This window comes from Euprymna scolopes, chromosome 6 (genome assembly GCF_053919585.1).
Source record: "Euprymna scolopes isolate OS-2025 chromosome 6, ASM5391958v1, whole genome shotgun sequence".
NCBI classification, from domain to species: Eukaryota; Metazoa; Mollusca; class Cephalopoda; order Sepiida; family Sepiolidae; genus Euprymna; species Euprymna scolopes.
The window spans coordinates 139,912,762-139,939,203 of record NC_136487.1 but is presented as its reverse complement, the minus strand read 5'-3'; the positions used below and the strand labels follow the sequence as shown (position 1 = coordinate 139,939,203).

General features: G+C 34.7%; 1 protein-coding gene across 1 annotated transcript in view; it reads right to left on the bottom strand.

Annotated features, from left to right (window-relative positions):
- Positions 1 to 386: 386 nt before the first annotated feature.
- LOC145278258 (monocarboxylate transporter 9-like) overlaps positions 387 to 26,442 on the bottom strand; it is a 56,271-nt gene continuing 30,215 nt past the window's right edge. The window contains exons 7-9 of the mRNA XM_080130549.1: positions 12,194 to 12,319; positions 10,246 to 10,380; positions 387 to 704 (exon numbers count right to left, since the gene is read on the bottom strand). Coding sequence (XP_079986675.1) covers positions 10,253 to 10,380; positions 12,194 to 12,319 — 254 coding nt within the window. The 3' untranslated portion in view covers positions 387 to 704; positions 10,246 to 10,252. The remainder of the gene's footprint in view (positions 705 to 10,245; positions 10,381 to 12,193; positions 12,320 to 26,442) is intronic.

The window sequence follows — 26,442 nt, the reverse complement described above, 5'->3', positions numbered from 1 at the left end:
TAAAATTATTTATAAAAAAATAGATGACTTCAGTGTCATCAGCTATAATCGAAACCGAGACCAAAACTCATGAAAAATTCTTGGTAAAATTATTTATGACAAGAAATGGAAGTGTATAGCAATGTAACGACCCGGATGTAAGCATGACACACAAAAGAACACAGACGCTATCGTGTATATACATATATATATATATATATATATATATATATATATATATATATATATATATATATATATATATGCACGCACATATATGTGTGCGTATAAATTTATAAATACATGCATACATATATATATATATATATATATATACATATATGCGTTGTTTTGTCTTCTAAAACTTACAAATATAACAAGTTCGTTATTTGAATAGAAATATTTTTATTGTTATATAAAATAGTGTTTATTTAATCGATGCTTGATTGATTTCTTAAAAAAAATGTATCATTTTTCTCCATTTTGACAGAACAAAAATTTCGGTATTATTTTATTTCTGATGACCATGTTTGTTGACTCTCGATACGTATAGGATGCTGGTTAGAAAGGAAATAATCTGTAAAGATGTACGTTTTCGTTAGTTGTAAAAATTCCCTTTCTTTTGTGCATATACGAGTCCAAATGATAAGATGATCCCACGGAAACAAACGCTGTAGCCAGACTGAAGACGAACGCAAACGAGCGTGTCATGTCGTATACAATTCCTGAAATGAGCGAAATCAATTAATTTCTTCATAAAATAATTAACCATAATAATTAGTTTCCTATTAATGTTATTTGTTTACCTCAATTAACATTGAGTATAAGACTATGATTTAATATAGTTATCGACACGAAATATAGGTGGAAAATATATGCAACAAATAACTGTTACCAAACGTAATAAAAAATGCTTTTCTCTTTCTCTGTCTAGTTTTAATCTTCTGAAGAAGTTTAAGAGTTTATTTCAATAGAAGATTTTGTTAAATTCTGTTTTTAGAAGCAGTAATAGTATAGCTAGAATGACTTATGCGTATGATTGTTTGCGTTTTATACCTTAATAAATAGTTTAAAATACTTTCTTTGAAACTAATTCTAAGTCTAAATTGTAAGCTAACCTTCGAACTTAGGGTTAGTAATAATGTAAGACATATTGACTTACTTTTAATTCTAAAATTAGCGATAATCTCCAAATAAATCAACGACCATTTTTATTTATTCATGCTTGGCCAAGTAAATATTGTGATAACATAATATAATTTACATGAAATAAATTTGAGTAAACATTGGTGTTAAAACCAATTTAAAATTCATAAAACAACTTCAGTGTTTATTATTATCCTTACATCATTTTACCATCAAATGTAAAACGTTGATCTTTAAATGAAATATATGAACCTCAAATTAAAACGTCTGCAATGTAATTTAAAAAAGCTCAACTTTCAATTAAGAAAACTAAATGTTAAATTCCAAACTAATAATATTAACTTTAAGCCACTTTGTGTAGTAATAAGTCTATGGTTAGACTTCCTATCGTGCATAACCACTGCCCCAGCGTGGCAAAGAGTTACACCGTTCTCAATATAACCCTATTGTGCGTTAGTAAAGTGAGACGCCTGGTGTGGTAGAGGAATGGAGCCGTGATAAAAATAATACCATTGTCTTTTTGCGATTAGTTGTAGTTTCTGTGACGTCGATCATCGACAGTCGGATAATTCATCAGAGAAAACGGGACAGCATTGAGGAAGATCATCTCAAGTGACAACATATAAGTTTATTGCTTTAATTAATGGGGAGCAGCGGTTTAAACGTTATTTAAAGTAGCAGTGCTTCCCAATACTCTAATAAACTTCATCAGTCTACACCATATTTATGAATACTGGAGAGAGGTCTTCTCCGTCTCACTTCACACCAATCAGTCTCGTATGTGTAATGAGTAGGTTGCTTGAATTTATGATAAATTGAGAAGGGGCCGATCACCTCAGCTGAAACAACCGACTCAGTTACAAAGAATATGATTTTTCTTCTACAAGATCAACAGCTGATGTGCTGACCGTAATATGACAGACGATCAGCGAATCAATTAAAGAGGGTTTAATTTCTAAAGCAATAGCACTTGACATATCAAACGTATTTGATAGGGTCTAGCATAAAAGTTAACGTCACAAGCTGCTAGCTATGGAATATCTAGAAATGTTTTCTCAACCATCGGATCATAAAAATAGTCATTGATGGACAAAAGTTTCGACTGGTTGGTCGTCGACTCTCGATTTCGTGTCTCTCTAAGTCTCTCGCTGGGTCTCTCCCATTTTTACGGTGCCAACCATATTTATATAGTTCACACTCCACATGTGCTAATTAAGAGGATCCTACCACAATAATATCACATGAGTTTTTATGATAAGCCAAAGAGAAACAAATCTATAGTTAAATATTTAGTGATTTTGAAAGAATCTGAACCGGATATTGTCTCAGAATCTGTAATTTGAAACAGAATTTTAATTGTATCGAAATCGCAAATTTTTTTTAAATGTCTCATCACTACTATATATATATTTATATATATATATATTTATATATATATATATATACATTGTATGTTATTATTTTTGTATATATATATATATATATATATATATATATATATATATATATATATACATTGTATGTTATTATGTTTGTTTTTGCGATAAGTTTTGAATGAATTCAATTATTTACGAAAGTACATTTTTACTTAAATGCGAGTTGGGAATAATTTTCCCTTTAAACAATTCGCTACCCCCATATGGGGAGCGGCATATATATTGTTTTTAAAATATAATGTTTTAGAATTTAATTTTTAATATATATATATATATATATATATATATATATATATATATATATACATAATTTAAAGGAGATTAGAATAATAGTCTAAAGAGCTAAGTGTATTTTAATGTAATAGTGAAATTACTAGTTTAATTAAAATACAGGAAATGCTCGTTGTAATTTAGATATATAATAAGCTCGATAGTTAAATGTCCTAGAGCTAATTCAATATTAAGTAATGTGATCTATAATTTAAAAGTTTTAAAAATTTTTTAAATTTAAAAATCAAAATTTAATTAAATTAAAAATCAGTTTCATAAGAAGGAACAACAACAAAGTCAATTATCTGTACGATCGTTTCGGAAATCCGTGATTTTTATTTGTGGTATACATGAAGTCACGTAGAATAATTATACATAGTTTTTTTGGTAAGCACGGTCTCCTCATCAGCAAATTTAGGAGGATTTCTATTGAATTGAAAAGACACCAAAAATAAACCTAGCATTAACAGTAAGGCAGATGAATCTGAAAAATTGAAGTAAAAGGTTTGGATTTAAAATTTATAAGAAAATTAATAAGAAAATTGGTATAGGTTAGAGATAGAAATGAGTAGAAAAAATATATATTTTGAATTTACATAATAAATTTGATTTAAAAATATATAGATATATAATTACCTTTTGGTTTTTCTTTTTTTGAAATCAGGAACTGTATTTAAAGTAGTCATTTAGATGTTTGCTATAGCTTTTTATTTTATTGAATGATGAATTTTAAAAAGGGCGACGCTCGTGCAGTAAATTGTTTCCGTTAGCGTATTTTGATTTAGAGACGCTACAGTTAATATCTATAGAGAGAGAGTATTTTTTTTTTTTTTTTTGCAAGTTTTTAAGGGGAGATAATTGTCATGGCTTTATTTATTATTTGATTTACGAGTCTAAGGGCGGTAATTGGTTTAACTTAATTTATTAGAAAAAAAAAATCTATTTTTACTAATGAGTAATTTTTAATGATTTAAGGTGGTTTATATTTATTAAATTTAAACCAACGTTTATGATTACACGATAGAATCTCGTGTCTTGAATTTACTAGTTTGGTTGTGCTTTTTATATCTTCATATTTTAAAATTTTTAGGGTTTCTTTTGTACATAATGTACAAAATTTATCTCCTGGTTTATATGATTTGCAAGTCTCAATTATTTGCCATTTTAAGTTGAAAGAAATATTGCTATTTTTTAGTTGCCAAATATAGTTGGATAGAGTAGTTTGGTTTGATAGAGAGTTATTTTTAAAAGAATGTTTGTGCGTTGAAATTCTATGTTTTATTGGGCCGGATGTGGAACCAATATATATTACCTCTTGATTATTATGATTATTTTCCGTTAGGTCTATTGTTGGATTATAATGTGGTGGGTTGGTTAATAATTGATCGGTAGATTGATTTAAGTTGGTGTTATTATTTAATCTTGTAGTTGAGTTATGGCTGTTGATAGGTTCTTGTATATTTGGAGTTTTTGATACTGTGCAGCTATAGATAACATTTTTAATTTTACATGAGCCTTGTAGGGGACATTTATTTTTTCTTCTACAGTTACCTTTTACTTCAATTTTTCAGATTCATCTGCCTTACTGTTAATGCTAGGTTTATTTTTGGTGTCTTTTCAATTCAATAGAAATCCTCCTAAATTTGCTGATGAGGAGACCGTGCTTACCAAAAAAACTATGTATAATTGTTCTACGTGACTTCATGTATACCACAAATAAAAAGCACGGATTTCCGAAACGATCGTACAGATAATTGACTTTGTTGTTGTTCCTTCTTATGAAACTGATTTTTAATTTAATTAAATTTTGATTTTTAAATTTAAAAATTTTTAAAACTTTTAAATTATAGATCACATTACTTAATATATATATACATATATATATATATGTATATACATATTGTATATTTATTATACAAATATTATTATTATTTAAATATGTGCATGCATTTTTCAGTGATGATACTTAGTATACAAAATGACAAAGTAAAGATTAATACGTCTTTAAACTAAAGTGTCTAATACTTGTCTTCGAAAGAAAAGCCAGGAAAATGTCCTCCCCTGAGACACCTTGACCAGCCTGGAAATTATTTCCCCTTCTCCCTTTCCCCTATTTTACTCCCTACATCCCCATTCCCTTATTCCACGTACCCGCCTCACGAACTATATCCTCCATTTTCCAGGGTTTAAGTTATCTTTTTTATATAAAAAATGAATGGATCTTGACTTTGGCTTTAATATTGTTCCTTTTATTGGATTAATGAAATTGTGTCTCTGAATTGAGGTTCCACTGAAACATGTACGCATATATATATATATATATATATATATATATATATATATATATATATATATATATATATATATCTATATTTTTATAAAGTAATAGGGTTCGTGTGTTTCTGTCTGTGTGTACAGCTCTCCATCATCAACGAAATATAAAGGAGGTAAGAGGGTAGATCTCTCCTGGTAGAGAAACATTAGAACCCATTTTAGGATGTTTCTGTTATAGGAGACATAAGAATCTTTGCCTAATTTCTTTATATACTATTCTACAAACCACCCCCATATCGAATGACTTATGCTCATTTGCATATCACATTATATTAAATCTCTTTAACTAATTACCTCGACCTTATTACATATTGGAAATATTCTAATCATTTCAACTGTACTATTTACAAAATCTATTTAACATTTAATCTATCTATCTATATATCACATTATATTAAATCTCTTTAACTAATTACCTCGACCTATATATATATATCTATAAAAAACAGAGATGTGTGTGCCACAGACGATTTCTGATTGGTTAATCCAATAATCACGTCTCCTAAAAAACAATCGTTTCTACGCTCTTACCTTTACCATAAAATATTATGGCTTTATTTATTGTCCATCTTGGAAGGGTTTAATTTTTTAATAACTTGTTATTTACAAATTAAATAAATACGAAACTATTATACGAAACTAAACTACACGAAACGCGCACACACGCACACACACACACGTTCACTACCGTCACGTTGTTATGGCAAACAAACCCGCTGACTCTTTAGGACAAGATCAAAGTGTAGTATCTGTTCTGCAGATGGTGCACTTCTATTTCTTGTTCTCTTTCGGTGGAGGAGAAATCCTTCACGACTGAGACAATTTTTATTTTTGTACCTTTTCTCCACGTTAAAAAATGACCCTGGTGTCTAACTCTGTCCCGTGGGGAGGCATAGTAAATAAACACACACAGTAAATGTGATTTTCTTCATTTTCTCATTTCACTCGTGGTCTTAAATTCATTTCGGGTTTGTATTACTGTACACATAGATTCGAATAAGTTGCCAAAAAACAAATATATAACAAATAAATGTTATCAAAGGCAAGATAAATTACTTTTCTACCAAACTGGATATATTTTTCGTGTTTTTATTCAATTTAACATGTTTATTCAGCTCGAAAAGCATACAGTGTTTACCGATGTATTGAAAAATTCAAGATGGCGGCCGATTCTCTCTTTAACACGGTAAGTTTGGAAAAAGGTGTAATAAATAAAAAACCGGGTAAAATACTGTTAAAAACTCGCTCAATATATGTTACCGTGACATAGGTTGACATATATTCGGCGGGTTTTTAATAGTATTTTGTATAGTTTTTTATTTATAACACCTTTTCCCAAACTTACGGTGTTAAAGAATGTGTGAGACGCCATCTTGAATTTTCCAACACATCGGTAAACACTATATTCTTTTCGAGCTGAATAAACATGTTAAATTGAATAAAAACACGAAAAATATATCCAGTTTTTATCGGTTTTTTACCTTCTCTGCAGAAGTACAAAAAAAACCCCAAAAAAACGGAAGGTACTTTTACAGAATGTTAAACTATTCTTTCGAAGAAATTTAGCAAGAATACCTGTAAACCAGGAAATCGGTAAAATGTCATCATGGATGAATACTTGTCTATTATAATTTCTACCCTTGACAAAAACTTAGCCATAACAAAAGAGATTTATTGTTCAGATTGTTTTTGAGATTGATTTCTAAAAAGATATTTTATAAATAAAATCGACTTTAAAATTAAAGACTTAAATTACAATAATTGAATTTAAACATTCTTATTTCAATATTTGGCACATAATACCTGCAAAAATGATCACAATGTCAGGATTTCATTTTATTTCAGAATCGATGGCAAATTGTGTAGATTGATATCTCATTATATTAAATACTAATATTTAACATTAGTTTATCATTTAAGCCGATAAAAAGCCCTTTTTTTTTTCGAGTCATAAAAGGATTTGGAGTTTCCTAATCAACCTTTCGGGTGCAGTTGCACGCTCTCAAAATAACTAAAGTGTTGGATTTAAAAAAATTGGTTCATTAAAACTAAACAGGTTTAGTTTTAATAAAAAAAAAAAAATAAAAAAAATCGCTTTGGTAATTAGATATGTCGTATGGTTATCCCTAATCGCTGAATAAAACCGCTAACGAGTTGAATGATTACGACATAAAATTAAACTCGGGTTCCTGAAACGGAAACTTCGTTTGTTTTTGTTTTTTTCTTATCAATATATTTACATTGTTATTTTGTTTTCATTTTCAATCATTCGAACAGTTTTCTTTTTCAAGTAATCCAAGTTACAAAATTCCCACTGTTTACTATGCTAAAATCACAATGACTAATGTATACCTATTAACCCTTATCCTTGAGTGGCCTCTGGGCCTTGATAAGTGGTGACACCCATGTAAAAAAAAAATCACTCGAACAGTTTTCTTTTTATAATGTACAGTTTTAAAAGTTTAAAAACTATAGTTTTTACTTCAGGAAAATTAATGGGTCAGTTTTTACGATGTGCCCTGTTAAAATACTGTTAAAAACTCGCTCAATATATGTTACCGTGACATAGGTTAACATATATTCGGCGGGTTTTTAATAGTATTTTGTATAGTTTTTTATTTATAACACCTTTTCCCAAACTTACGGTGTTAAAGAGGGTGTGAGACGCCATCTTGAATTATATCGCATAGGATTAGCAAATCTCTCGACGGTGGCAATCTTTCTAGGGCAATTGCTCTTGACATATCTAAAGCCTTTGATAGGGTATGGCATAAAGGTTTACTTCATAAGATCGCTAGCTATGGTATAGCTGGAAAAGTCTTCTCAATTATTAAATCATTTCTTTCTGATAGGTTCATAAGAGTAGTAGTTGAGGGGCAAAAATCAGAAGCTCACAGTATTAATGCCGGTGTCCCTCAGGGATCCATCCTGGGCCCAACTCTTTTCCTGATCTACATTAATGATCTTCCAAATCATATCCTTACATCATTTGTAGACATTTATGCTGACGACACTACCATTTATGGTACCACATCTAAGACAGTAAACGACCAAGTTCTCTCCAATTCTCTCTCCTCTGATCTTGAGCACGTAGTACAATGGGGAAAGGAGTGGCTGGTTACTTTTAATGCATCTAAAACCAAGCTTCTCTCTTTACCTCATCAACATTCTAATTCACATTTGTCATCAATTGAAATGAATGGCTCTCGTCTTCAGGAGGCCTCAAGTTTTGACAAGCTTCTGGGCTTGACCATTACTCCTGATCTTAAATGGAACACGTATATCAAATCTGTTGCCAAGGCCGCTGGAAAAATGGTGGGATCTTTCTATCGATCCAGTAGATATCTCACTGCTGATGCTATTCTCTACCTATATAAGAGCCAGGTACGTCCAAGGATGGAATACTGTTGCCACATCTGGGCAGGAGCTGCTAGAAAGGACTTGTCCTGCCTTGATAGAGTTCAAAATAGACTTCGTAGCCTCGTAGGAGATTCCTTTTCTCCTTGCAACCTCTATCTCACAGAAGAGATGTTGCGAGTTTGTCTCTGATGTATCGTTATTTGCATGGAAAGTGTTCAACTGAGCTTCAATCTATGGTCCCCCCTCGCCAAACTTTCACAAGAAACACTCGTCTAGCTGTAAACACTATCAATAATTTCCCCCACTCTTTATCTGTGCCTAAACCTAAACGTAGATTCCATGAACAAAGCTTCTTTCTTAGAACTGCACGCCTGTGGAATTGTCTTCCGTTTTCCTGCTTTCCGGCTGACTACAATATGGTTGTGTTCAAGTCTAAAGTAAATAAGTTTTTGATGAGCCGTTCCATATAAGTTATTAAATTTACCAAATTTTCATTACTAATGATTACTATATTGACCAATTTCTACTGTACACTCTTTAACCCTTATCCTTGAGTGGCCTCTGGGCCTTGATAATGTGGTGATGCCTTTGTAAATATATATATATATATATATATATATATATATATATATATATATAAATGAGATTATAGCAGTTAAAAACACTTTTAAAACACACACACACCTTTTTCAAAGTGATCAGAAATCGTATAAAAGTAAAAAGGGTACATTTTTACTTACTTTCCAACTTAATCACCTTTAACGTGACTTTTACAGTTTTTTTTAAATGGAATTCATTTACCGATACAAAAGAAATGATAAGTAAATAAATCCATAAATAAATATTATAAATGGTTTATTTTACTACTTGCCAGGATGCGGAGGAAAATGAATGAAAGGGGAGGGGAATAAAATAAAAACATTTTGGAAACAGAGTAAGTTTGAAAGAATTGCTTTGCACAGAAAGAAATTAATGAAAAAATAAAATTAAATTTCTTTTCTTTCTTGATTTTTTTTTAGTTTTTTATGAAAAAGGAAGTCAAAATTAAGACTATAAAAAACAATTTTTATTAAGAGCGAACCTCAGTCGTCAGGTCTGTAAAAAAGACGTGGAATAATAAATGTTTTCTAATACAAATTGTTTTTACTTATGTGTTCATTTGTCTATTTGAAGTTCGTTTGTTTAATATATCGGTTTGCAATATAATTTTGTCATTCTGTCAGACTCAAATTTTAAATCTATATATCTATAAAAGTGAAAGTGTGTGTGTGTGTGTCTGTGTACATTTCCCTACGAAATAACTCTGTCAATTTTTAGTCTACAGACTCGAAATTTGATATACAGGGTACTGAGATTTGGAAAAATCTATGTGATCGGTTTTTAGCCAGAAATTTGGCGATTAAGGGGTCAAAGTTCAACGATTTGAGCTTTGAGAACTCTACCAAACTTCTCCGACAATTTTGGGTCTACACACTTGAAATTTTAGATATAGCTTCCGTGGACATGGATCTAACTTAATAACTTGATTTGAGCCCAAAACAATAAATTTTCAGGGGTCATAATAGGGGTCAAAGTTTAAAAAATTACCCCCATTTTTTTGCTCAGCATACACCTCCAAACACCCGGGCAACGCCGGGCACCCATGCTAGTATATATATATTAAGATGAATTAACTTCCATTGGATGCTGGTATGAAAGGAAATAATCTTTAAAACTTTACTTTTTCCTTAGTTGTAAAATTTCCCTTTCTTTTGTGCATATACGAGTCCAAATGATAAGAGGATTCCCACGGAAACAAACGCTGCATCCAGATTGAAGACGAACGCAAACGAGCGTGTCATGTCGTATACAATTCCTGAAATAGACAAAATCAATTAGATTTTTCATAAAATAATTAACCATAATAATTAGTTTCCTATTAATGTGATATGTTTACCTCAATTTATATTGAGAAATATGCAACTGTAATGCGCTTAACGGCACAAAATTGAGGTGGAAAATATATACAACAAATAACTGTGACCAAACGCAAGAAAAATGCTTATCTATTTCTCTGTATAGTTTTAATCTTCGGAAAGTGTTTGACAATGTTCTTTTTATTTCAATACTAGATATCGTCGAATTCTGTTTTTTAAAGACAGTAACAGAATAGAATGAATGATCTGTGTGTGTGATTGTTATTGTCACATTCTTTAATTAATAGTAAAACAGACATAGCGCATCATCAACCCTGAGTCTGACCGGCAGCCTCACCGTCGGACTCAGAGTTAGTAATAGTGTGAGATTATTTTTTCCTATCTTCTAAGTCAAAAATTTGTGAACACAAATTTCATTTACTCCTGTTTTGCTAAGTAAAAATGACGATAACATACTGGGAGATGATGAAACTTCCAATCGACTTTCACCTTTTACAGCTATGCAGGTTGATAAAAATAAATTGACTTGTGTCTGCTGAAATTTGTTGTATATTAGTTTATTTTCGAGTTCATGGTTGTTAAGTATATAACATTCTTACTGGTTAATGAATTCTATTGAAATCTTTATTTATCTACTATTATATAAAATGAACTATGTGTGTCTGTGTATGTAAGTACGTTCTCTATGGACTCAGAAAACGGATGGTCCGATTTTTATAAAAATTCACACGATTTTTATATGCCTGGCAGTATTCTTAGGTAGATTTTGTATCGGAATATCTTTAATAAATATCGATAATCGATAGACGAAATATTCCGATGAAAGAAGGAACAGACTTTGATCAAGGTTAGCATCTTATACAGCCTCAAATCTCAAGTGCATTTGAGAAGATTTATTATCATATAAGCCGAAACACTGAACATATAAAATCAGCAGTAAATTCTTTGATATAACAGTGCTGCGTACAAAATGAATGTTTCTGTTTAAAGCAAAATTGCACCATAACACTTGACTTTTTCAATTTAAACTCAAATTCAAGCTATTATCACCGCACCAGCAGAAAGGCCAGACATATGAAATTAAGAGGAGGTTCTTGGATATGACGGGAGCACATTCAGAATGGATGTTTTTGTTTAGAGAAGAATTAAAGAATAGGATTTAATTTTTGAATTTTAAACTAAGTCACCGTGAGAAGCATGTGAAGCTTCCTTCTGGTGCACCGCGATGGGTCTCTAACTAGAGCAGGCAAAAAAAAAAAAAAAAAAAAATGGACTATTTCACCAACAAAAATATGGGAGTGTGAAACATTCGCTTCTCAATCATTCAATTGATTTTTAAATGAAAAATATCAACTCCAAAGTAAAACGATTGCAATTTAAATAAAAAAAAATCAAGTGGGAAACCGGAAGCTTCATTACTCTAGTTAAAAGAGAGCCGCACTAGAACTCTAGTAGATGTAACACATGAATTTTGTCAGCCATCGAAATAGTCGAATGATTGTTCCTTGAAGGAACGAGTAAAGAAAATCAGAGAAGAATTCTTAAAATCACTGATTCGTTGGTTAAATTCTGATTTAGGAATATTGTAGAACGTAGAGTAATTTAGTAGATTCTATTACTTTAAGGCCCAATCCGAAATACTAGTAACACTAAAGCCTATACATTGACAAAAATGGGCAATTAATTAGTTAGTGGTTCCGTAGACAAATTATTGCATGTAAGTTGATATCAAATATGATTTTTATTACATACCAGTGATGAGTGGATAGACAATATATCCAATTCCAATCATTGACGACAAGATGCTGTAACCTGCGGACATCTTCTCAACCCCTAAAACTGAAGCAATCATTACAATACGAAGCGTTATTCCACAACCTGTAATATATAAACGTACAGAAACCCATTAGTTAAACTACGACTAATATATTCTCTTACTAGCTGTACCCGCCAGGGCACGTGTTGCCGTGGCTGTTTGGTTGACGCAAGTATTAGACGGAGTTGTACCTCACGGACACACGCGCGCACGCACACACACGCACGTACATCTGCACATACGCACACACACACACACACACACACACACACACACACACACACACACACACACACACACACACACACGCTCATATAGACACGTACTCGCACGGGCACACACCCACAAAGACACGACCACACAAAGACACACACACACACATACACACACACGCCTGCGTGCACACACTCAAACAAACACGCACACACACAAACAACGCCAAAAACACACAGGCACACACACAAAACACACACACAAACATACACGCCAACACACACAGACACAAACACACACAAACGCAAACACGCACGAACGCACACACACACGCACACGCTGACAAACAAGCACACGCACACGCTGACAAACAAGCACACGCACACACATAAACGCACACATAGACGCATACACCATGCAAATCGCCATGAATAAACAGTTTAAAGGCTGCCAAATCACACATAAGGAAACTTAAAAGTTTTTTTTGTGTTTAAAGAAAGAATTTTAGTCAATAGTATTAAAAAGAAATTCTCTAGGTATATAAAAGATGCCATAATGAGTTATCATCATGTTCCGATGTTTCGAAAAACAGTATTTACTAACAACATGCACGCTCTCTTTAAACACAAAAGATTTAGCACGTTAGCGTAACTGTAGAAGAACAATATATAAAGAAAGAATTCTAGCCGATCGTAAAATCCCAGAAAGGTTATCAGCATGTGCCAATGGACGATCTATGCAAACAAAAGATTTATCACGGTTGCGTAACTTAAAAAAAAAATTTACACGGAGGTCATCACTTATCAAGGCCCAGAAGCCACTCAGGGATAAGGGTTATTGTGTGTACAGTAATCAATGGGATAGTATCGTAGTAATAGTTAGTATTGGAGATTTGATAAAGCGTCATTATTTAAGGGGGCGGTTCATCAGGAATTTGTTTGTGTTGGACTTGAAGACATCCAAGTTGAAGTCGGGAGGGAAACAGGCAAGCGGCAGAGAGTTCCACTGGCGTGCAATTCTAAGAAAGAAGCTTTGTTCATGGAATTTACGTTTTGATTTAAGCACAGATAAAGAGTGGGGAAAATTATTGACAGTGGTTTCAGCTAGTCGGGTGTTTTTTGTGAAAGATTAGCGAGGGGGGGACCAGAGAATGGAGCTCAGACGCGCACTTGCCATGGAAATAACGATAAAACAAAGACAGGCTCGCAACGTCTTTTCTGTGGGAGAGAGGTTGCAGGGAAGAGAAGCCACGAAGTCTATTTTGTACTCTGTCAAGGCAGGATAGGCTGTTTTTAGCAGCTCCTGCCAAGATGTGGCAGCAGTACTCCATCCTTGGACGTACTTGGCTTTTATATAGATAGAGGATTTCATCAGTAGTGAGATATCTTCTGGAGCGGTAGAAGGATCCAACCATTTTCTCAGCGATCTTGGCAACAGACTTGATGTACGTGTTTCATTTCAGATCAGGAGTAAAGGTCAAACCCAGAAGCTTATCAAAACATGGGACCTCCCCTAGACGAGAGCCATCCATTTCAATTGATGCCAGATTGGGATCAGAACGTTTATGATGTAATGATAGGAGCTTGGTCGAAGGTGCATTAAAGGTAACCAGCCACCTCTTCCTCCACTGTACCACGCGCTCAAGATCTGAGGAGAGAGAATCAGAGAGAACATTTTCATTTACGACCTTTGATGTGTTGCCATAGATAGTCGTGTCATCAGCATAGCATAGATGTCAACGAATGCTTTTAGTGTGTGTTTTTGGAGATCATTAATGTAGATCAAGAAGAGAGTTGGGCCCAGGATGGACCCCTGAGGGACTCCAGCATTAATACTCTAGGCCTCTGATTTCTGCCCATCAACTACTACTCTTATGAGCCTATCAGAGATAAATGATTTAATGATTGAGAAAACATTTCCAGTAATACCGTAGCTGAAAATCTTGTGCAGTAGGCCTTGATGCCATACCTTATCGAAGGCCCTTTGATATGTCAAGAGCAATTGCCCTAGAAATGAAGCCTTTGTCGAGAGATTCGCTAATCCTATGAGATATAACCGTTAACACATCTGCTCTAGATCTAGCAGAACGGAAAGCATATTGCGTGTCACTAAAAAGGTTATTTCTCTTGAGGTGGTTGACTACTTCTCTGTTCAATATGGATTCCAGCAACTTCCTCATGACACACAGGAGACTTATTGGTCTGTACTCAGATGGAGATGACTTATCACCTGAATTCTTAAATACAGGGCATACTGATGAGGTTTTCCAGGGTGTTGGAAAGCACTTCTTAAGGCAACGCTTAAACAGTTTGGTAAGTATGGGGCAAGTTCTGGTTGTAGCTTTTTTAACACTATAATTGGAATACCACCAGGACCAGTTGCTTTACTGGAACCAAGGTTCTTGATTAGCTTGGCGACTCACGCACAGATATTTGTATGTTACCTTGCGTGTTGTGTGTTATAGGAGGAAATACGGGGAGCTGATGGCCTTCGTCGCATAGGGTAGAATTTGCTGCAAAGTTCTTTGCAAATAGTTTGGCCTTGTCGGATGCTAACGAGATAACCTCTGGTCCATTGATAATGGTTGGGATAGAACGCACGCTTCTGGTCAGGATCCTATTTACTATTTGCCAGAACTGGTGGGAACCAAGCCGCTGCTCAGCTACTTTGGATTTAACGGATTGAGCATATAGCTCTCTTGCATTTTTTATTACTGTTTTACAGTGATTGCTGGCGGTCCTGAAAGCAGCTTTAGTCGCAGGGCATTTATTACGTTGGTAGCTATGGAAAAAGTGATTTCTGTGCGCGATGGCAGCAGCACATTCAGGGGAGAACCATGACTGGCTGTTAGGTTTTTGTTGGAATTTTTTTGATGGTATAAATTGGTCTATGCCTATAAGTAACCATTCAATCAGGTCTGATACTATAGAGGACACATCCTTTTTAAATTGGAATAGAGAGGTAGATCAGATATGACTGTACGGAAGCTATCCCAGTCAGCCATAGAGTATCGGTATACAGTACAGTGGAGAGGTACGTCTGTAGACATTACATTTTTATCTTAACTGTTACAACGGAGTGGTCGGAGGATCCCAGAGGAGATAGAACGGAACATGAACATAGCCCAGGGGAAGTGGAGAGAAAAAGGTCTAGAAGGCTTGCGTAATGACCGGTAGTATCGGGCACACGGGTGGGCTCGCGAACGATCTGAGTGAGGTCATAGGCAATGGCAAAATCATGACAGAACCTTCCCTCATCATCAGTCTTATTTGAGTGGGTCAGCCATTCCACATTATGGACATTGAAGTCACCGCAAATGTGAATATTAGCCGAGGGATGAGCAGACAGGATGTGGTCTATTTTCTCAGATATACTCTTAAAGATAGTAACTCTGCTGTTGTGGGGGCGATAGAGGGCAAATATAAATGCGGTGGTGTAAGGAAGTTTAACCCGAAAGCACATATAAGGTAAATTAGGGTCTTCTCTGGAGATATTCCTGCCACACGGGAAGCCATATTTAATGTAGGCACATATTCCATGCCCATGGTGATCCTGGGGGTCAGATTTAGATGTTGTTAGAGTATCCTTTAATTATGAACTCATCAAGGGAGGTGGTCGGCCCACTGTATGAGAACAAGTGACGTCTACGGTATACTTAATGTACAAAATAAAAGAATGCTTGGTTTATGATTGTCGTGGTCGTTGTCGCCAGCGGCGGCGTGGTCGCCGTGGTGGACGTCACCGTTGCTGCCGTCATCGTTGTTGTGATAAATGAAAAAATAAAAAAAATACATATTCATATTTTGTTAAATGTTTTATGTTATTGTTTGTTATTGGTTTCTGTTTTTGTTTGGTTTGTCTGTAGAAATTGTAAGCTAAAAGCAGCAAATATCTGGGAGGTAAAATAAGGGGGAAAATAAATGTATATGCAAAACAACTGCTAAAAAACGCACCAAAGTACACGTAGCGGTTTATCGCGACCATCATCGTCGTCATCGCATGAATATCGAGAGTGAGAGAGGAAAAGAACATTGGCACGTGGAAGGAAAAAATTGTGATGCAGTCTTTGAAACGTAGAATGCAATGATTTTGCATGTTGTAGTAATGGAAGTAAGATGGAAATGTAATTGTAGCAGAAAGGTAAAAATGTGTCTTATAACGACGCAATGTTTATATGTCACTAACCGTTCGTTTATGAATAGAACCGGAATATGAGAATATCTGGAGTTAAGCAAATAAGATTAGGTGGACTTCGGCAGGGTAGATATAATTATGTATGAGTAGGATTACGTGAAGTGTAGATTATGTCTATGTTTATAATAACCGATTCCGGGCGGTGTAAGCAAAGTATCGGAGGAAAATTTAGAATTGGCCCCGGTGTCAACTGGTAGCGATGAGAGCACTAAACATTTTGAGAGAAAAATAGAAACTATTTCCTCTGTAGATATTGCGATTGTGATGGTGTTGCTCGTCGGATGGAATGTAGCAATTTATTTTCACGACTGAATGTTCAGCAGTGGGGTTGGATAATGTTATGGCTCGTAAGTAGCCACAAAGAAGAACAAAGCATCGGAGAACAGTTTAAACATGCATTACATGAAAAACGGAAAGGTTAAAAAGAAAAGGTTACAAATGAACAGCGTAGGTACTTAACCGAGCATGTGAGAGTCGCTCTGGAATTAGATCCCAGCCTGGAACCGTCATGCGTAAAGTGTATGTAGACGATGGATTAGTCTATTTAGAGGGTGGTTCCTCACAACACCACCTCCCAAGCTGATTTCCCCGGGTGTGAAATCAGTATCTTTTATTTTGGGGGCAGACCAGCAAGGAGTCTGTGCGCTTCCTTTTCCTGCCGGAGCGTCTTGGTTCTTACATGCCTTTTGGAAGTTCCACGTCAAAACAGTCGTATACTTTATCAATTGCCTCTCTGCCTTCCTGCGGTAGTTTTTCTTGATCCTCGGGAAGGCGTTTCCTTATTTGATTCAAGTACCTCTTATGTTCAAATTTTGAGCCCTGAATGATGTATTTAATATGGCCGACTCTTCGTAAGACCGTGCCCTGTTCCCAAAAGGAAACATTATTCTTATAATGTCTAAAATATACTTTAACCCGCGGTTAAACCGTTTTGTTGGCATTGTAGAGGTTCTGTATTGTATTATATGTCTGGCCAGCAGCTTATCAAATACTGATTTTATTCTCCTTTCAAACACGATTTCAGCTGGGGATCCGGCATCTGGTTTGTTCGGATTTTTTGTTATCCTAAAAATTGCTGGATGGCCTTTTCTGTTGGTGTGCCGCACACCTTTTTTAACGCCCTTTTTAGCGTGTCGATGAAGCGTTCGGCCTGGCCGTTACTCCTGAGGTGGTACTGAAGGGGGGGTCGTACTATGTTTAACTTGGTACGTCTCACAGAATTCTCTGAACTCTGCCGAGGTGAACTGGGTACCGTTGTCGCTGACTAGACAATCCACAACCCAAAAACGAGCAAACAACTCCAATAAAAAAATTATCGTAGTCGTGGTTGGTTTTTTACATCTCAAGACTTCTGGCCATTTCGAGTAGCTGTTCACTACTATCAGGTAGTAAAAATCCTCTGCTGGTCCCGCGTAGTCAATGTAGATCCTCGACCACGGTTGTTCAGCTTCAGGCCAAGGCTTATGTGTTAGATAGTGCCTTGGCAACCAATGAACAGCCTTTGCACGTATTCACCATATTGGTAATGTCTTGGTCCATAGCTGACCAGTAAACAAAATTTCTCATCAGGCTTTTCCTCCGGTTTATTCCTGGATAACCCATGTGAAAGTCCTTGAGAATCCTTCTTTGGATGTTTTTGGGGATGACAACCCTTTTTCCGTGTAGCAGCGTTTCGTCGCAAACTGAAAATACATTTGAACCGATATCACCCAGTGTTAACTTCTGCTTAGTAGTTTTGATGAACTCATCATTCACGGATTCTGTCTTAATTTCCTGACGTTCGCAGTTCGCGGATGATATTATTAATCATTGTTTTCAATTCACTATTATTACGCAGTGCCGCGATTACTGAGTCTTCAAGAGGTTCCATTTTAGAAGGAATTATTCTCGACAGACCGTTAGCATGTGCCAGTTTTTTTTTGAGGAGAGAAATTCTATTGTAAAATTATAATTTAGTAGAATAGTTCTCCATCTTAACAGTCGATTCTCTGTGAATATGGGAAGTCCCTTTTTTTATCCAAAAATGGACATCAAAGGCTTATGGTCGGTTTGTAGATAAAAATGCCTTCCGTGCAAGAACCGGTGGAATTTTGAAACTGCAAAAATCATTCCTAGTCCTTCTTTCCCGATCTGAAAATAATTTTTCTCTGCTGGAAACAGAGTCCGGGACGCGAAAGCGATTGACTGTTTTTAGCCATCTACCATTTTATGTAACATGCAGGCACCAACGTCATATTAACTAGCATCGCTAGCCACTGTTATATCCAATTTCGGGTTAAAATGAGCTAGGAACAGTTTTGAAGTAAGGATTTTTTTTATTTCTTGGAATGATGCTTTGCAATCCGCTGTCCAGTCCCAAATTTTATCTTTCTGTAATAATTGGTTTAGTGGCGCACGCAATTTGTGCATGTTAGAGATATACACTTGGTAATAATTTGCCAAGCCTAAAAAACTTCGTAATTGTGCTAATGTTTTCCGGTGCCGGTATTTCTCTAATGGCGGTCGCCCTGTCCGGACCTGGGCGTCTGCCATCTTTATCAATGATATGTCCTAGGTACTTGATTTTTTGTAAAAAGAATTCACACTTGTCTTCTTTGATCTTAAACCCATAATTTTGTATTCGACTGAATACTTGTCTGATATGGTTTACGTGTTCCTCCCTGCTTTTGCTCGCTACAATGATGTCGTCTAGATATGCGATGACATTGTTCAGGTCGCTCAGCATGGTATCCATGACTTGCTGGAATATCACGAGTGCTATCTTGACTCCAAACGCGAGCCTTTCTTATCTGTACAAACCCCGATAGGTATTAATACAGAGGAGGTTAACGCATTCGTCGTTTACAGAAATTTGTAAGTAAACGTCGCTCAGGTCGATCTTAGAGAAAAAAACTTGCCGCCATTTAATTTCGTGAACACTTCCTCTGGGCTGGATAATGGAAAGTGAAATTTCGTGAACACTTCCTTTGGGCTGGATAATGGAAAGTGAAAGTTTTCTAACGACCCGTTCAGTCCTGTCGAGAAGTCAGCGCAAACGCTGATTTCTCCGGACTTTTTTTTACGTAGACTGCTGGAGCATCCCACTCACTATGTTCAATTTTAGCGAGCATACCGATGTTTTCTAATCTGTCCAGTTCCTGATTTATCTCGTTCAGAGATGCGAACGGGACATTACGTTTTTTTTAAACACCGGTTGTGTGCCCGGTTTTAGCTTAAAATCAGCGGCCATTTTTGTGCATCTCCCAAGGTCAAGAGAAAATACATTTGGGAATTCTTTTTTAAAATTAGTTATAAGTTTCTCAGTTTTAGCTGGATAGGTTTCTATTTTTTGCAAAATGTGAATATAGGAAGATCCCAAAAATGAAATTCATCCATGGTATCGGAACCAAACAGGTTCTCACTATTTTTTAAGACATACATTTTATTTTTTCGTTTTTCCCAGCAAGGTGACGTTGGTGATTAATTCACCCTCCAAATTAATTTTTGTACCATTGACGGCCGTCGCTGTTCTTAGCATAGTCGTTTTTCGTTATTTCTTCCATGTTTTGAAATTTATAATTGAAAGATCTGACCCACTGTCTACTTGAAATTTGATATCCTTGCCGAGAATGTTGACCGTTACATATTTGCGTAGGTTTTCATCTACGACGTCTCGAATTATTGTTTGACGTACCAGGCTTTTGTTTTTATTTTTCCTGCAGTGAGGGACTTTATGTTCGATTTTATTTCATATCAGGCATCTGTTTGTTAGAAATGGGCAATCCTTTACCCAGTGTTTTCCACCACATCTGAAGCAAGGGCTCAGAGCTTTTGATTTTTCCGACTTTTGGAGGTAATTCCTAGTGTACCGTCTCAATGATTTTTTCTTCGTTATTTTTTATATTTGTGATGCCTGCTTCGATATTTCTCCCATCTTTTTTTTATTATTTCAACTTTTTGACAATCCTCAGTCAATTTTTGCACTGTTAAGTTCAGTTCGTTTTCTAACTTCGTAAAACTCTGCGCCTGATTTCCGCATCTTTTCCTGAGGTTAAACCTTGTGCAAAAACAAGGCATTTAAAATTGTCTGCTGTTAATTCAGACAACTTAAAGTCATCACAATGCTTGTTCACTACTGCTGTGTACGTAGCAAAGTCGTCATTATCGTCTTTGGTCACATTCAAACATCTCCATCGCTTATGAAATAGAGACGTTTTCGGGGAGAACAGTTCTGTTTGCAGATTTACCGTCTCATTGAACGATAAATTCGCAGTTTTCCGTGGCAAGATGCAATGCACGAATTTTTCATGTTCAGCCGTTTCATGTTTTCGTAGCAGCAGTCTGGTCTTCTTCTGGCCAGACCAGTTACCGCAGTCGACATTAAAAAAGTCTTCGTATCTCCTGAAATAAGCTGCAAATGATTTTTCATCTTCCTCGTACTTAAAATTATCTATTGCAGACCATATTGTATTTTGATAAAAAGCTGAATCGCTTTCAGAGGGCACGTTATTCTTTGCGATTTCTGCAAGTAATTCTTCTGTTCGTAATTGATGTTCGGCCAATTGTTCTTGAGCTTCGGCTGCCTGTTTGTGAAATTCCTTTTGCTGGTCGTCTGTTCCTTGTTGACGTTGGCTGCTTTAATTTGCAACTTCGTCAAGTGTGCTAACGCTAATTTTAGTTCGTCCATTTTGTCTGGTTGAATTTAGCAATTTAAAAACGTTCATTGTCTGGTTAGAAAAAAACGTTTGTCTGGTTGGACTTAACAAAACGTTTTGATTTTTCCTCTCAGGATAATAAAAACAAGCCAAAAAATATTAATCTAGGGAGACAGTTAATCGTTCACCTCCCCTCCTAAAAATCAAGTGTATATTTCCCTTTGAAAAAAGATAAAGCACCGTTTACTTTTTAGTAGAGAAAAATAGCGACGAACTTTTCTTTTGCAAAGTACCTTTTTAGTAACAACGAACTTTTTCTCTTTTTTTTTTTTACAAAGTAAAGATTTACCTTTTAAGTAGCGACGAATTTTTTTTCGAAACTCCTTTTCGTTCTGTAATTGTCTGTTTTTTGTAAGCTCAATTAACAGTTGTTAATCGTATTTTTTAAATTTCCATGAGTCCTTCAGTCGAAAGTGATATGCCACACTTTCTTAAGCGCGATACACATTTAAGTTCAACGTCGTTAATGTTTTCAGAACATTATTTTAGACGTGACTATGTTTCTTGAATCCAATGTCGTCAGTGTTATGGGAAAACTGTTTTAGATGTGAACATGCATCTCGAATCCCATGTCGCCAGCGTTTTTGGGAACACTGTTTTAGACATGAGTATGTATCTCGAATCCAATGTCGTCAGTGTTAAGGCTCGCAAGTAGCCACAAAGAAGAACAAAGCAACGGAGAACAGTTTAAACATGTATTACATGAAAAACGGAAACGTTACAAAGGAAAGGTTACAAACGAAAAGTGTAGGTACTTCACCGAGTATGCGAGAGTCGCTCTGGAATTAAATCCCCGCCTGGGACTGTCATGCGTAAAGTTTATGTGGACGATGGATTAGTCTATTTGGAGGGTGGTTTCCCACAACAGATAGCGACATAAGATAGTGGCTAATAACCTAGATGTATTCAATTTGCACGTGGCACCTGTTATTTCAAACCTATAACACTTTGGTCCAGAGGGGAATTTCTGCAATGATTTTATTATTTAGTAGATAATGGTTTATTAAGCTGAACCTTCGAGATTACAGGTTAAATTTCAACCAACTTGTTAATAACTGGTATATTACTTGAACAGGTGTTTGCTTTGTCTGTGCTAAAATCAATATCAACTGACCGCTAGATTAACAAATATAAAACAACTTATAAATAAACAAACAAAAAGTAAAATAAATTATTTATTGACTATGACCTGAACGTTTAACGCAGAACGGATATTAAATATATCTGTGTAACTCTTTTGGGGTTCTCAGCGGTCCTTGTCGTCAAATTGTGGTGATCTTATTAAAGGACAGAAATTAGCATACTAGGAGAAATGAGTAAACAAATATATTAATAAGATACAGTAGTACAAAAACATACAATAACAAAAAAGTTAGTAGCGAGACAGTTCGATTCGGTTGTCAGAATTGCCTACCGGAAGTTGACTTCCTCTAAAAGTAGTACCTGCAACGATTTATAACTGGGAAAATTTATGCAGGCATGGATAAATAACCATAATATTTTCCTTTTAAATAATGCATATAGAAGATGTTAGGAAAAGTCCGATTTCTATGTCTACACTTAAATTTATTCGTAGATGAGAGCGTACCTACTTAAATAGAAGAATCGAAATGCAGATAAATAGATGAAAACAGCAAGATAATTAGATATAGAGAGTGAAATAGATTGATAGTTGGAGTATTAAATGAAGAAATTAAGAGATAAACAGGAGAAAATTTACGTAGAAATAGAGAAACCGATGAAATAACAGAGATAGAGTAATAAATAGATAGATAGATGTATATATAGATGGATAGATAGAGTTTGACAGTGTACATCGATGGATGTAGAGACAGATGACTAATTAACCTTAACGACTTTATTAAAGAAAATTAAATATAAAACACCCCTTTCTCAATTAAATTGACACTTTGCTTTTCCAAGTCAGTTAGAATAGTAAATTTACTTAATCTTAGAAGCGAATTGATATTCTGATGCAAACATTTAGCAAAATACAAATATAACAAGTTTGAAATGCTTAACTTCCTTGACATTTTATCTACTAGTTCCACATAGTCCGTATACCTTACTTATCTTATATTTATTTCATATTGAATAATGTACTGGCCCTTAATTTGCTTTATTGTTTGTTATGGCTTTAAATTAGCCACAGTAAAAGCAGAACAACGGTGTAAGTGAAGACGTGTATTTATAAAAGACAAACAAAAAGTTACAGAATAAAAAGAGTATTTTGCGTTTCACCGAACAAGCGAGATTAACTCCGAAACTAGAGCCCTGTCTGAGATCGATAAGAGTTCCGGTATCTATGGACTGTTGTTGAATCGATTGAGAGCGTGGTTCCCCCACAACATTGTTTCTATTGCTTACTTCTCGGTAACATGATTAAGAGTTTCCTTAGTAACCAATGAGACTGTTTTTCATGCTACTTCATTTAGTCTCTATTATTATATTTACAGTGTAAGCCGGATATAAGAGAGACGCCAGGGAACTTTTCCACTCCCGATAAAAATTCTCTTATGCCCGTGTTTCTCATATATTAGGGGTTGGTTTATTTTGTTAAGGTAAGCATGGGGACACTTCATATAACGCTTTTTAGGTACAGAACACTAACTTATTTAACAGTTATAGACAAAACACATTAACAAAAATACATTTTTAATCAGTTTTCATAAATAATTTAATAAAAAAATTTTTTTCTTAAAAAAGTCAGTCATTTTTGATTATACAAAAATCTTTTTGTTAACATCATGAACACTTTCATACAGTCGATAAATCAATTTCAATGCACTGTAGGCTGTCAGAGTTTTAAGAGCATTCAATGCAGCTAGAGAATTTGGTACTGGTTTGTTACTTTCAAAACTTCAGAACTTACGCCTTCAGCATCATCATCTTCATCAAAATCTTGATCATCCAATTTTATACCACGTGTGATGTCTGTGTCAGTCAGTTCTCCATAACATTGTGTACTGTCGCCGAAACTGATAAATTCATCAAAATCTGTTCATTCCATGCCCGATGGCGGATAAACTTGATCATTTTCGTCGAGTATTTCTTCCAATTCAGCCTGTAATTCAATGAAAAAGTCGGCCGTTTTAAAACAATTTTGAATTGTTGACGGTTTCATCATGTACATTGTTTTCAATTCCGACAACGGTACTGGCGGTGTAGCGTCGATCGCCGCAATTTGAATTCGACAATTTCCTGACGATAATACGTTTTGAACAATTGATGTCTTGATTCAAAGGTTGAATTCAATGTGGTGGTATTTGGTGGTATTTGGTTGTGTTTGGTGGTATTTGGTGGTATTTGGTGGCATGAGCGACAATTTTATGTTTGATGTACCCGGCAGTAAATTATGACGTTGCATTGTCCAAAAACAGAATAATCTGGTTTTGCCAACTTTTTGGACGCAGCGGCTTGACTTTGACATTGTCGATGAACTCCAATTCTTCAGAAAAGCTCAGACGCCGTCAAGATGATCACTAATCGCAATGATCGTGAGCAAAGTCTTCAGTGGAAAATTAACAAACAAACTTGAAGTGTTGAAATTAACGTTTTCTCGCTGCCGAATACCGTTTTGTGCCCAAAAAGATCCGTCGTTCTGTTTCTTACTGACGCACACAAAATCACTTCGAAGGAATCAAAAATCGTTTCGCTAATCAAAAAAAAAAAAATACTGTTTTTTTGATATGCACAAATTCGACGTATGCAAATTACGACCCAGTCGAATTTGATCATATGTCGTCTTTTTGTTCTCGATCGGTCGCCTGACTGTCACAAAAATTCTGACTCAACAGAACTCTAGCTTACCTCTGTCTGACTGATTTACGAAATCATACTGTTACTCAAAATCTACTATATCGGGGAGGACAGACCCAGAAAAATCTCTCTGATGTCCGGTTTTCTCTTATTTCCGAGTCTCTTATATCTGGTTTTAATTTATATACATAAACACAGGCTATAATTTGGGGCTAGAGAAAATCTATCTTATATCCGGGTTTCTCTTATATCCGGTATCTTATATTCGGTTAACACTGTATTATTATAACCATAACGAATTCCTCAAGATCTCCCTAAATATTCTAAATCTTTAACAGAGACACGCATTATGCTCTAACTACATAGCCGTTTTAAATCCATCATTAGATTATTATTGCTGCTACTATGTAAGATATCATATTTAACATAGTTGCCATTATTATTATTATTATTATTATTATTATTATTATTATTATTATTATTATTTATTTATTTTTCCCCCAAAAACCTCTGGTCTTGATGGAGGGGAGACTAAAACTTGTTAATATAATATTTAATGATCTGAAATAATAGGAAGGGAAGACTTGGTTACAAACTTCCATCATTTTTAATTTATTTGTGTTATTCTTTTTTATATTTATATCAGATACATATCAATGATTAATATATCTCCCCTCTTTTGAAATGGGGTAATATTATGAATACTAATATGGAAGTTTGGAAAAAAGTCTTCATTTCTTTTTATTTCAGATCATTAAAAATCATATAAGCAAGTTTTAGTCTCCGCTCCACCAGGGCCAGAGGTTTTGGAGGATATATATATATATATATATATATATATATATATATATATATATATATGTGTGTGTGTGTGTGTGTGTGTGTGTGTGCGTGTGTGTGTGTGTGTGTACAATAGATTTCTAGTCTCTCTTGCAAGATATGAAGACAAACAGATGAATTTAATCAAGTATAAGTTGAAGACAACTAAGTGAAAATTGAACTACGATAAGATTTAAGGAGAGTTAAAATGTAAGTTTAAAATTAAACAAATACTACATTAAACAAATACTAAAATAAACAAACACTAAATTAAACAAATACTAAAATACACAAACACTAAAATAAACAAATACTGAATTAAACAAATACTAAATTAAACAAATGCAAAATTACACAAAACTTAAATTAAACAAACACTTAAATAAACAAATACTGAATTAAACAAATACTGAATTAAACAAATACTAAATTAAACAAATACATAACTAAACAAATACTAAAATAAACAAATATTAAAGAAACAAATGCTAAAAAAAACAAATACT